Raw genomic sequence first — 14172 nt, 5'->3', positions numbered from 1 at the left:
TAAGCTCCAGTGTGTTCTGAAAAATAATAATAATATGAGGTCCGCGTCCATTGTTCAGAACTTTGTCAAAGTTAACAATGCTGTTAATGACATCATTTGAAATGGGAAATATTTTATTAAGTGCTCATATATTTGTATAAAACAAGTACAGCTGAAACAGTTTTTTTTTAAATCTTGTTAGAAAAACTGCAGATCACAAGTGTATCCATTACCATTTATTTTTCGGTGCAGTGATAATTTTTTTACAGTTAACAACGATGATGTTAGCAATGTTGTTAACTTTAACAAAGTTCAGAATAATCGGCCCATTGTAATAGCCTTTGCATCTCTTAAAACATGTTCAAGATATTGAAACGAAACTTTGTTCACATGTTGCCATTGTCAATATACTCATGAACAGCAAGGCCCATAACTCTGACTTTAATTATTGTGGAATTATGCCCCTTTTTGGACTGAAAAAAATTGATGAGCGTTGGCATTGGCTCCATGGCACTCTTGTTTTTATGTGAAGGCTATAACTACGTTTTGATACAAAGTATGTGATTTAAAAACGAAATCTTTTAATTTCATACATATAAATAGTCTGAACCCATTCTATTTATTTTCGTAAAATATAAACATAATATTATAGCATTTAAGGTTACCCTTTTTTATAAATAAGTCAAAAATCAACTAAAATAGTGTTGTTAACAATGTGATATGCATATAGAAATGATGGTTTGGCATAGAGTAAGATCTTTCAACCCATATTGCAGTGTCCCCGTATGAATCAGGCATAATAGATGTAGAGCCGACGCCCAAAATCAAGAGGGGTCTTACCTTGATGTGTAAGATAATGCAGAACATTGCCAACCATCTCTTGTTCACGAAGGAAAACCACATGCGGGGGTTCAATGACATCTTGAAAACCAACTTTGAGGCTGGAAGAAGGTAAAAATATCAAAAGAGAAAGACTTGTAAAAGAAATGTAATGCTCAAAGTGTTTTCAATGTCAACGATGTATGCAGAAATTGAAAGCTTTACTCCTGTTCTCAGTATGGTATCCATATGCACTGGAAACGAAGGAAGTGTATGAATTTAGGTCTAAAAATAATAATCAAGCCTCCCCTGACTCCACGCTGTGTGGCTCAAAGTGCCTGCCCTCTTGAGCTTTCACCCTGTCCTTTTCAAAATCCTAGCATAAGCACTGTACATGTTAGAAAGACATAATAATTACGGATTCTAGACTGTATATTTTAGTTTGACCATAGCAATTGAAAAATGCCATTCATTAGATCAACAATTCATATTCTTGGGTTTTCTGAAACTCTGGTTAGGAAAATGAAAAGGCTGTGAGAAACTTATTAAGGATTAAGGAGTACCTATGGTGACCTTTAAGTTCAATTGACACTACACAAGAAATATCTATGTTCACAGAATTCTCCCAGTATTAGCCATTCATACTTTCAGGTTTTTCACTGAGATAGCGTCGGACGTAGATATTCCAGACACGGGGAACCACAGTCTCTCTTTCATCAACGATGCGAACGTGCTGGCACTCCATCGGCTACTCTGGAACAACCAGGAGAAGATTGGCGACTATCTCTCCAGCAGCAGGTACGTATTTAACATCCTCTCGTGGTATATTAGCACCAACACATGACACCGCTGTCTCTTGTTCATCAACGATGCGAACGTGCTGGCACTCCATCGACTACTCGGGAACAACAGGATAAGATTGGCGACTATCTCACCAGAAGCAGGTTCAAATTCCAAAATAATAAGTGCTCCTATTTTTCACCCAAAATAGAATAAAATGCCAAACCGCTTTCATTTGATCCATGTTTCATAAATCAATGCATATACAAGTTATATTATGTCTGTGACAACTTAAAGAAGACTGATGCAGGTACAGTGCTTGAGCTAGGGCTGATAATAGGGTGAGGCACCCTGATACCTTTTTACTACACCCTGATACCTTTTTACTACACCCTGCTGCCTTTTTACTACACCCTGCTGCCTTTTAACTACACCCTGCTGCCTTTATTACCACACCCTGCTGCCTTTATTACCACACCCTGCTGCCTTTATCACCACACCCTGCTGCCTTTTTACTACACCCTGCTGCCTTTATTACCACACCCTGCTGCCTTTATTACCACACCCTGCTGCCTTTTTACTACACCCTGCTGCCTTTTTACTACACCCTGCTGCCTTTATAACCACACTCTGCTGCCTTTTTACTACACCCTGCTGCCTTTTTACTACACCCTGCTGCCTTTTTACTACACCCTGCTGCCTTTATTACCACACCCTGCTGCCTTTATTACCACACCCTGCTGCCTTTTTACTACACCCTGCTGCCTTTATTACCACACCCTGCTGCCTTTTTACTACACCCTGCTGCCTTTATTACCACACCCTGCTGCCTTTTTACTACACCCTGCTGCCTTTATTACCACACCCTGCTGCCTTTTTACTACACCCTGCTGCCTTTTTACCACACCCTGCTGCCTTTTTACTACACCCTGCTGCCTTTATTACCACACCCTGCTGCCTTTTTACTACACCCTGCTGCCTTTTTACTACACCCTGCTGCCTTTTTACTACACCCTGCTGCCTTTATTACCACACCCTGCTGCCTTTTTACTACACCCTGCTGCCTTTTTACTACACCCTGCTGCCTTTATTACCACACCCTGCTGCCTTTTTACTACACCCTGCTGCCTTTTTACTACACCCTGCTGCCTTTTTACTACACCCTGCTGCCTTTATTACCACACCCTGCTGCCTTTTTACTACACCCTGCTGCCTTTATTACCACACCCTGCTGCCTTTTTACTACACCCTGCTGTGCCCTTGTGTTTGACATAGTCAATTTTCAGAAATAAGCAAAAAATAATAACTATACATCATTTTGACACAAAAGTAAAGATAACAGCTAAGGTATTCATAACAAACTATTAGTATTGAGGAGTTACAACAAATACACAATATGAATTGAACATTAGTCATTGCAAGTGCCACATTAAGGCTCATTCAATGCACATCAAAAGTATCCTTCTGACCTAGCACCCTTCCCTTTTTAAATCCTGGCTGGAGCACTGCAGGTATATACAAATATAGTTATGTTATATATGAAGGTATTTCCTTTAACCCTTTAGCACAGTCATAGACAAGTGGCCAGATTACACCTCCCAGTCAATAGCCAACTTACTGATAAGCAGTCCTTATCTGTATAGGTACTTTTTAGGAGATTTGAAAATGAGGAAATGAATACAGCAGTATGACCTTAAAATCAATATTACTCCAAATAATTGTGGCCAAATCTTTTTTATGTGAATACATTTTTTATAGATAATTAAATTATCTAATACATGATGTCAATGATGAAATTTTACTCATCATTTTCTCAGCTACTAATTGTTTCTATTGTTTGTAAACAAAAAATTACCCTTATGCGGTAAATAAATATAATCTCTATTGATTTTAATTGTAAACTGAACTGACGTAATATATTTAATGATTTACGCATCAATGAATTTGAGGGATTTTCCATACAGTACTCGGCTCGTGGTCTTATTACGTCACAATGGGATATCACACCTGCGATTGGGAGTATAAATACCTTCTCATTTTAGCAGACGATATTTTCAAGGGAAAATCAATACACAAAAGGTTAAACCTTAATTTTATAAACATCCGGGATATTGTTTACAGAAAGAAAGATGCAAAATTGAAATATTGAAATGACCCTATTGAAATATGCGGGTGATGCGTATACATCCAGTAATGGATACGGTCGGCCAGATGCGTATACATCTGCTAATGAGCTATGTCGGCCTATCTCGTATACATGCGCTAGGGGGTTAATTAACTCGCTATGAAAGTGAAAAATGTTCACTTTATCGACAGCACCCTAAATCTGCTCCATGTCTTGTACCTTTGAATGCCTCGGAACAGAATGAGACAACTGTTTCCAAAGGATTGTGAAAGTGTCACATAAACAGAATTTGTTAGCATCCATGTTTCACTTGTTTAAGGGACCACAAGGCAGTGGGGCGTCGCCCGTTTGACAAGATGGCCACATTGCTGGCATACCTGGGACCACCGGAACACAGACCTCTTGACTCACAGTATGTACTCTTTCATGAATTTTAATCATAGAATCTTTCTTTGGGGTAGAAACAATGAGTCTGGTACAATTACAAATATTGATGTGTTTGTGTATTTTGTTGAAATCCTTTTCACATGAAATTAATGTATTCATTTAATTTCAGATTGTCCATGACCAAAATCCACCTGCTGGCAGATTCAAGGTTTGTTGTTTTTGCATTTTTAATTAGCAGATTTACACTTATGTATTTGTAACACTCTATGAATCTGTTACAGGCTCTATTAGTTAGATAACATCAAGCCATTCAAGCTCTGTGAGCAAGCTACAGTGGAATCTCACTTAACCGGATCTCCACAAAACCGGAATCCTCGGGATACCGGACTTTTTTCAGAGTCCCGGTTTTCCCCTTCTATTTTCAATGTAAAATAATCCCTACAAAACCGGAACCTCTGAATTCCGGATACCGGACAAAAAATCGAGAAAATTTGTTAGTTGTCAACGTAATTTTACCTCACAAAACCGGACTTATATTTATTCAAACATGTCAAAATGATTTTGTGTATTAGGAATTCGCGAATCGCATGTCACTTTGTCACTTTGTTTTGACAGCCGGTGCGTCGATAAATATTGCACCTGTGATGTTGTGTTAACTCAATAATCGATTATGATGATTGCGCTGTGGATTGACTGCCGCACGATAATCAAACGATAATCAAACTTGTGAAAAGAAAATTGATTGAAACATTAATTTGTTAGTTGCAGAAAATAAAGAACAAGAAACGGTTATTAAGTGATCATTTTGGAGGGTTGTTTTATCTAAAGACTTCTATGATTGAATCAAATTACAGCGGTGCGTTAATTAAACTATCAAACAAGCATTAAATTACGCGAGTTGTTTTATTTTAAACTTTGAAAAAAAGATGATTATAAAAACGCAGAAATGTTTAATTATGTTTATCACTTTCGCATGTGCTTGAATCATGTCTCAACCTCCGTCTAAACGTCAACTTCCCTTTAAAGGTTAACTCAGTTAATATTTTGAGTCAACTTACTCCGTACATCAAATCCTCACTAAACCGGATTCCTCACTAAACCGGAAATTTTGCCCAGCTCGGGCATTGTCCGGTTTAGTGAGTTTCCACTGTATTATGGTATAAAGAATGTCAAATATAATAAAAACATCATATTTTTTAGACAAAGTTAAGTTGATGTAAATAGAAATGAGACTAAGTTTGTCTGCTGTTGTTTCTTAAGAAAACAGATTGATTTATTATTATAGCATGGGTGTCGTCACCTTTCTTTGTTAAAAAAACTTGGCCATAACTTGAAATTATTTAAGATTACAAATGAAACTTGGTACGCATCATGACAAGCCAATACACACATTTTAAGAGGCAGTTTGAAATGAATCAAACCATTCAAGCTCTGTGCACAAGGGCTATGGAGTGAAGTATGTCAAAAAAATACAAAACATAAATTTATGTTAAAGATGATATAAATGGAAAAAACATTTTTTTTCTTTTAAGGGGTATTATCATAGTTTTTTTGTCATTGCATGTACATAAAAGAGACTTGGAAGTTGGGCCATAACTTGAAGATATTCAAGTGAATTTTGGTACACCTATTGACAGAGATGATATGCATTTTTTTAGTAACTATCTTTGGCTTTTATTATTGTTTCCCTTCGTTTGACTGATAAAAACACAAAAAATGGACGAGCATCAGTATTTCCTCGGATGATCTTTCGTTAACAAATCTGACGCTCCCCCCAATACAGATGGAGCAGTATGGACATGACCAGCACCAAGTTTGAGGAGATCATGTCGAAACACAACATGCACGAGAAAGATGAGTTCAAATCACTGAAAAACCTGCACATCTTCTACCAAGCTGGCACAAGCAGGGCAGGCAACCCTGTGTTCTACTATATAGCCAGGAGATACAAGTAAGGGAATATTAAGTTTGTTTTTAGAATTTAGTACATAACAACCTTTTAGTTAAGACCTTGCTTATATTCTTCCAAGCAGGCGCAAGAAGGGGAAGCAACCCTGTGTTCTATTATATACCCAGTAAGGGAAAATAAAGTTTGTGCTCATATACAATGCTGCACGGCAGGAAACCCTGAGTTCTACGATAAATAAGAATTAAGTTTGTGTTCTTATAGAATTTAGTACATTAGATCCTATAAGTGTAGGGCAGGGCATCGTGCACATATTCTATCAAGCTGGCACAAGCAGGGTATGCCACCCTGTGTTCTACTGTGAAGTAAGTAAGGATATACCTGTACGAGTAGGGGTCAGACTGATATTTGATTTTGATGTATATGCATATTTTTATGCAAAATACTTGTAATTTATTTCAAATGGTTTTACAATTGCGCCATTCTGTTAAAATATTTGGTTTGGTGCTGCACTCTTGTTTTGTTACATAATTTTGTGAATGAAACTTAAGCCAGTATTGAAAATGAACATTTCTGGGGACCAATTAATATAGATGTTTCCAATAATTGTAATCTGTGGTCAGTTCAATACCTGATATCATATTTCAGGGTTGGTGAAATTAACGGAGACCTGCTCATCTACCATGTTTTGCTGACCTTGAAACCTTTCTACAACAAGCCCTTTGAGCTGTGTATAGACTTCACTCACACATGTGCAGAAAACAGGTTCAGGGTATGTAAAAGTTTCAGTAGCTATCAGAATAAGAGTGGTCAAGTGGTATAGAGATTTCCACCACCTGCCCGAAAGTTTGTGGGTTTGAGCCCCACTACGGGTAATAACTTCAAAAGGACACCAGGAGCTGTACTCAGTAACCATTTAGATTTAATTGAATTTTAAGATAAGAATCCAAGTCTTTTGATTGAACTTTATAGTGACACTTATATTTAAAATTAATACATACACATGTATAACAAACATGTCTCCCCTTACAGACTGACTTCCTGTCCAAGTGGTTTGTGGTGATGCCGGAGGTTGTGTACCAGAACATCGTGTCCACATACATCTACAACTGTAATTCCTGGGTCCGCGAGTACACCAAGTTCCATGACCGCATTCTCACCCCCCTCAAGGTATGTGATGGAAATTATCATGATCATCATATTCTATGTGTCTATTGAGTATTTATTTAGGAATTGCGTGCGCATTATTCTAGATATCTTTGCATAAATTATGTCATTTTAGTATTGGTTATTTTTTTTACAAATCTCGATAAATGCAGAAAATGAAGTCATTAAGTGTCGACCATTAGGATTTGATTGGTTGTCTGGTTAGCGCAGTTTTTAGTGCACTCACTTCTCACCTAGGCGACTTGGGTTTTATATCTGGCCTGGGCACATGAGAGTTTGGTTTGTGGTCACCAAGTCGGACAAGTGTTTTTTTAACTCCACTGGCCGAAGGCCATGGAGCTTATGTCGTCACAGATTGTCCGTCGTGAGTGCGTGCGTGCGTGCGTGCGTAAACTTTTACTTTAAACGACATCTCCTCTGAAACTGATAAGCGGATTTTGACAAAACTTCACAGGAATGTTCCTTTGGTGGTCCTTTACCAAAATTGCTCAAATGGTTCCGGTCCATTGCACAATATGGCCGCCAGAGCTAAAAATAGCAAAATCTTCAAACGACATCTCCTCTGAAACGGTTCAGCAGATTTTGATGAAACTTGACAGTAATGTTCCTTGGGTGGTCCTTTATTAAAATTGCTCAAATGGTTCTGGTCCATTGCACAATATGGCCGCCACAGCTAAAAATAGCAAAATCTTTAAACGACATCTCCTCTGAAACGGATAGGCAGATTTTGATGAAACTTGACAGAATTGTTCCTTGGGTGGTCCTTAACCAAAATTGCTCAAATGGTTCCGGTCCGCTGCACAAAATGGCTGCCAGGGCAAAAAAATAGAAAAACCTTTTTTAAAGAACATCTTCTCAGAAACCGATGATCAGATTTTGATGAAACTTAACAGAAATGTTCCTTGGATGGTCCTTTATCAAATTTGCTTCAATGGTTTCGGTCCACTGCACAAGATGGCCCCCAGAGGTAAAAATAGAAAAACCTTTAAACGACTTCTCCTCAGAAACCGATGATCGTATTGCAATGAAACTTGACAGAAATGTTACTTGGGTAGTCCTTAACCAAAATAGCCCAAACAGTTCTGGTCTGCTGCACAACATGGCAGCCAGAGCTGAAAATAGGAAAAACCTTTACACCACTTCTCCTCAGAAACCGATGATCAGATTTTGATGAAACTTGACAGAAATGTTCCTTGGGTGGTCATTAACCAAAATTTGTTAAATGGTTCCAGTCCACTGCACACCATGGCTGCCAGAGCTAAAAAATAAAAAAAACTTTATATGACTTGTCGTCGAAACCGATGACCTTTTTTCGATAAAACTTGACAGAAATGTTTGTTTGGTGCTCCTTTACTCAAATTGCCCAAATAATTTCGGTCCACTGCACAACATGGCAGCCAGAGCTATTAAAGTAAAAAATTTTTTTAAATAACTTCTCCTCAAAAATTGATGAGGGCTATTCCAGTAAAACATATGTCCCACCCCAGGAAGGCACTTTCAAAATGGACCATCCCCCTTCAGAAGTTTATTTGATGAGAAAAGAACCCCCTTTAGAATATTTTCTGAGCAAATTCGGACCCCCTTGAGAAGTTTATTTTTTTATACGTCTATATGCAAAGATTATTTGCAATTACTCTTTTGTAACTCTTTGATCAGGTGAGCTATATAGGACCTTATAGCTCACCCTAGTTTCTAAGCCAATCATCAACCAGAGATTTTCAAATCTTTGCTCGAATAGGTTTCATATAAGATCACATCTGCACCCAATAAGTTAATTATTATAACTAGGTCAACAGACATGGCGCGCGCCAAATGAACTTAAAGCAGCCAATGGGCACGCTGTATACGGCCTTGTTCGATGATTGGCTTAGAAACTAGGGTGAACTATAAGTCGGTTACAGCTCATGTAATGGAAAATAACAAAACTTATTACTGGGCTTTGCTTGTAATAAATTTTGTTATTTTCCATTAATAAATTTGGTTATTTTCCATTATATGGACTATAACCTACACACCACGGTTCTCTTGTTTCTTCATATGTTGCTATAAGTGCATATTAAGCCACATGAGGCTGAAACTTTCACCCATGTAATTATATACAACCTAAAAATACCTTGTGGTCGAAATGTTAAGGGGACGAAACATTCGGATTTATAACATTTACGCAATACGTACAAATTATGATTTCTAATAAAATTCTATACAACTGTTGTCAATTTCAGGGGTCGACACTAACCATTTTTCCAAGGGATCCCGAAGGGACAACAACATTTGAAATCAGGTGTCCCTTCCTGAAATTAGGAGTCCCTTCCACTTTTTACATTTTTTCATTGTTGAGCCTGTTTTAATATTAAATTCAACATCCTTTTACTTTTCAATTTGTAATGCAAGTATAAACCACCATAATTATTATACATGTTTTCAGCAGCATGTAATGACAGGTTAGGCCACTACTTTTATATAAATTGGTTTACAAAACCGGCGGGTCTAATTTTCCGAAAAGTACAAAAAAAATAAAAATGAATTTCACTATTTTTTCTAAAATGATTTTCCCGACCGTATTGATTTTGGTGCGAAACGAAAGAAAAACGCACAGATAAGAGTACGAATGCAGTAGATCTCGACTGGTTTGTTGTTCCGTGGCCGCATTTGCCAATTTATAGTGATAGCATGTGAGCCAGTCAACTGTTATGGCAGCGTCGCTGGCAATGGCGGAATTGACGATAGCAGTCATTCTTTGTATGAAATAATTAGTTAAAATATGCAGGAGTTGTTAAAATAACAATAGCAATAAACATTGGCAAATTTAACAGCCGATACAAACAATAACTGTCACGTGATTGTTGTTATTCCCCGCCAATTTAGGTCATGAAAATATTATTGTTTATAGATAAAAAATAAAATTGTCAGCGGCTGCCATCGAATTAGTAGACACAAATATCTGTAAATTATGTGTGAGAATCACAAGTTCGGTCGATGGTGTTTATGGATTTGAAATCACAAAATGGTTTGGAAATACTTGTTGTTAAATATTGAGTCAATGTAAAGCTTGTGTTTATTCTAGATTACACGTTTATTCATGTTTGGGTTAATAGTAGAGTAAAAACAATGAAAGAGTTGAACACATGTCTCAATGACATTTTAATACTAATGCCAGGAGTTGTGTGCAAAACATTTAGATAAAACAACACGGAAAACTATTTTGAATAAGTCCATTTCAATTTGTAATGAACTTGATATTTCACTATAAATGAGATTTGTTGTTGTAACTAAGGAATACTCTTTAAAATGAAAAATAAACAAGCATGAAGTATAGATGCCCTGTGAACTCGTGTATACACAAAATGGCGGAGTTGGGAGAAGATGAAAATATCCGATACATAATTATGGATTTCTCTGTTACTATCATTGGTACATAAAGTTAAGTCACATGCTAGATTTATTATTTTGTTATGTGATTTTTATGTACTGATGTGGTAATTTGCTGCAAGATTTGAATTTGAAATGGATTTGGTGAACATCCCATGGTAAATATCCCGGTCCAAAAATATCCGAACTTAGCATGGATCGGGTTACACACAACTAGGACCCACCATGGTAAAGTTTATTAAAACTCAAATCAAGGTCTAGTTTGGTTTTTAGTTTTTCAGGAATTGCTTTCACAATGTTAAAGCTCAAATGTCTTCATAAAATGTTACTTACTTCCTAATTTACAAAATTGGTAATTATTTCACTTTATTGGCATTTTCCAATATTGAAATAACTGAAACAATGTTTAGAAAATATTATGTATTGTTTAAATACAATGCAATTTTATGTATTTTAATGCGTAAAATTGCCTTCTCTTTTTTTCAATTTAATATTGTTCAGTTTAGTGTTCTGCATTCACTTTTGCTTTAGCATACCCTTGAAGCTTAACAAATGTCTTGCTGAGTGATATTCAATGTATCTATGATAAAAAGTGTAGTTTATACATGTAAACATGTTTTATAGTCAATTTCATTGATGTTTTATATGCACAGTATGTAAGATTTAAACTGTGTGTTTAATTAGAACTTTGAAACTTTGAGTGTATTAAAACATGCATTAATAGCAGTTTAAAAATTTAAAATGTCATGTAAATGATATAAATTTTCAATGTTTTTATGTTGTTCTCTGATTTTTACCCTTTAAGAGTATGTTTTGTGACTTTTTTCCTTTTTTTTTTTTTTTTTTCGACCGCCCGGTGGACATTTTTCCCAAAAATTCTTGTAAACCAAAAAATAAAAAAGGAGTGGCCTTAGTAGCACTGAATGGCAGTGAGGTATATTTTGGTCTCTTAGTTGGTAGATTGGGTTCAAAAGCGGGAGAATGTCTAAGTCCCTTTTGTTTTCAGTCAAAAACAGAGATGGATACAATGTAAACAAAAACTTGATGTTGTTACTATTTTTAGATTTTTGGAAAATACGCATAAAATACATCATGGTTCAGGGTCTTGTCAAATGTCGGTGCTTTTCATTAAGAAACTGTAGGAATATTACATCTGGCTTGTGAAAACTCCAATCAATATTTAGTAGAGCTGTTGATAAATCAATCAGACTGCCCAACAGTCGTAGTGCATACTGGAAGAGCAGACGACCAAAAATTGTGTATACATGTTAATTTTCGCGCCAAAAAATCATAACATTTTATAAATTTATGGAATTAATGAATAAAACCCTGCAAATTTTATTTCTATTATTTTTTATCAAGGCATAAAATATATGTCTTTAAAATTAACAAAGAATATTGATAAGTTGAATGCCAATTAACAAAGAATGCTGAATGTAGGATGCAGTTCTTTTGTGTCGTAAATGTTACTGTAAATACTCAAAGGTCGCATCATATTATATAAAAGGTATCATCAGAGTTGGCATCTTTTTGGGCGGTTCTGACACATAAGCAAAACAATTCCACATAAGTATTTTACCGATAATAAATCTCTATCAGCTCTGACCTTGTTTAAAATGTAAACAACAAAACGGAAGCGTTAACCTGCATGCGCCTGTGAAATGACCTGTTTATTTATAGATTCATGACGTAACTATAGTCAAATAGTCAGCTATACTTTCGCTTTGATGAGTCCGATAATGATAATTAATAATATTGTTTTGACATGTGCTGTCAAGAAATTTAGGGAGCCCGAATTTAGGTAATAAATTAATTAAATGCTACTTATTTATTGATATTTAGCGTTTATCAGTCAGAAATTTAAGTGTCCCGACGGAATACCGGACTTCGAAGTTCAGGTGTCCCTCCTGAAAAACTGGTGTCCTCGGGATCCCGGGACCCCGTTAGTGTCGAACACTGCAAGTTGGTATACTTACCACGAAACGTATCCACACATGCGGCGCAACTATTGGTTTCTAGCCAATTTTGTAGGTTGGTCTTCGACCACGACTTTACAAATTCTGGCGCCTCCGCCATCTTGTTGTCAAGGGACGCAACTTCTTCTGATTTCCGGTACCGCGGAACCGACTCGTAATATCGCGAAAATTTGTATCCAAACCAATTCTGTACACGACGTTCGGTAAAATATGTTATATGGATAAAAAAAAACCGGTATTTCACCATCGGGCAGTGAATATAAATGAGCAGATACGGTCAGAAGCAAAAAAGAAAATGACGCCCCCCTATAGAAGCGAAATTGGACTTATCACCACCCCCTACAGTAGCAAATTAAGAAAAAGACCTACCCCCTACAGAATTTCTTTATTTTGCCGTCCTGGGGTGGGACATATGTTTAACTGGAATAGCCCTGATTGTATTTCTATGAAACTTGACGAAAATGTTCGTTAGGTGGTCTTTGCTTGAACCTTTTGGCCAGTGGAGCACAGGCACTGATGTGCCTCTTGTTTCTGGGTACCCTGGTTTCCCTCACAACACAAGACCACACTCTCACCACAAATTCGTGCCAACGAGAGTGATTAATATAATGTTGTAATAACTTGTTTTACAATCATTGTAAAATAAATAAGTTTAAACTTTTAAGATTTGATGATGCTAGTTTGACTTAATTTTTCTTAACCAAACTATTTCAGGGAAACCGTAAACTGGTGTTTATTGACCATCCTGCACGGCTTAACGACTACATTGAAGTGGACCATCAGAAACTCCCTGGCTCTACCGTGGCCCTGGAAGAGGACCTCAAGATCTCCAACAACGCTCTCAAACTCTCTCATAAAGATACCAAAGTCACCATTAAGGTGAGATACTGACCCATTTAGCCATAGCGATATCCAGTCAAATGGTTAAAATGTTCCATAGTAAGGTCTTCCCTGGAATATATGTCCTTGGTTTGGATAACTTCGTTTTCAGTGGCCTGCATTGAATTGCACTTCAGTACATATTGAGTTGTTTGTCATGAGTTTGCAAAGCTTGTTAAAAAAATCAAGGAGGCTACTTGTTTCATTTTGTGTGTCCTGAAAAGCATGGCAAACACATACTGACTGTATCGTCTGGTGGTGGCGTTGTAATCCATGTCATCATCACACTTTTGTTTCTGATTGAACGAATTTTAGAGTCTTCAAAGTTGGTATGCACTTTGGTCATGGATAACCCCTATTTACTTTGGGGTCAGTTCATTGGTGCTCATGACATGCGACACATTCGATTTTAGCTTTTCTCGTTTTTGAAAGAAAATCTTGTTAAGTAGATCTGTGAACAGTGAATGTAGCTGGGTTATGGCAGGTATATCAGGTTTTGGCTAGAATTATAAGGTGTTTTACTTACATGCAAGTGACCAACTTATGCAAGAAATGTTTGTGACCATGTTGAAGCAAACATCTGGTTGGTATTTGAAAAGACGAAAATATTATTGACCTCATTACATAAATGTGTTTACAGGTAGGCCCAAACGCCATCCAGATAACGTCAGCAGAGAAGAGCAAGGTGTTAGGTCACCAGGTGCTCCTCAATGACGTCTACTACGCCTCCGAGATTGAAGAGGTATGCTTGTTCTGTTGATACAACTGACCTTCTGTTTAATTTT

The 14172-nt window shown here is 36.8% G+C and overlaps 1 protein-coding gene across 6 annotated transcripts in view; it reads left to right on the top strand.

The window, feature by feature from the left end:
* LOC128231230 (neurofibromin-like) overlaps positions 1-14172 on the top strand; it is a 108123-nt gene that overhangs the window by 57167 nt on the left and 36784 nt on the right. For all 6 annotated transcript variants that reach the window (XR_008260320.1, XM_052943765.1, XM_052943766.1 and 3 more), the window contains 9 exons: positions 756-930; positions 1450-1596; positions 4023-4115; positions 4260-4298; positions 5874-6041; positions 6645-6768; positions 7029-7166; positions 13223-13387; positions 14028-14129. Coding sequence is in view for 5 of the 6 variants with exons in the window: in XM_052943765.1 (XP_052799725.1) it covers positions 756-930; positions 1450-1596; positions 4023-4115; positions 4260-4298; positions 5874-6041; positions 6645-6768; positions 7029-7166; positions 13223-13387; positions 14028-14129 (1151 nt within the window). In the remaining variant the exon portion in view is untranslated. The remainder of the gene's footprint in view (positions 1-755; positions 931-1449; positions 1597-4022; positions 4116-4259; positions 4299-5873; positions 6042-6644; positions 6769-7028; positions 7167-13222; positions 13388-14027; positions 14130-14172) is intronic.

The sequence above is a fragment of the Mya arenaria genome, chromosome 4 (genome assembly GCF_026914265.1).
Source record: "Mya arenaria isolate MELC-2E11 chromosome 4, ASM2691426v1".
In the NCBI taxonomy this organism is placed as follows: domain Eukaryota; kingdom Metazoa; phylum Mollusca; class Bivalvia; order Myida; family Myidae; genus Mya; species Mya arenaria.
The sequence above is the reverse complement of the archived record's forward strand: the minus strand, read 5'-3'. Positions and strand labels throughout refer to the sequence as shown.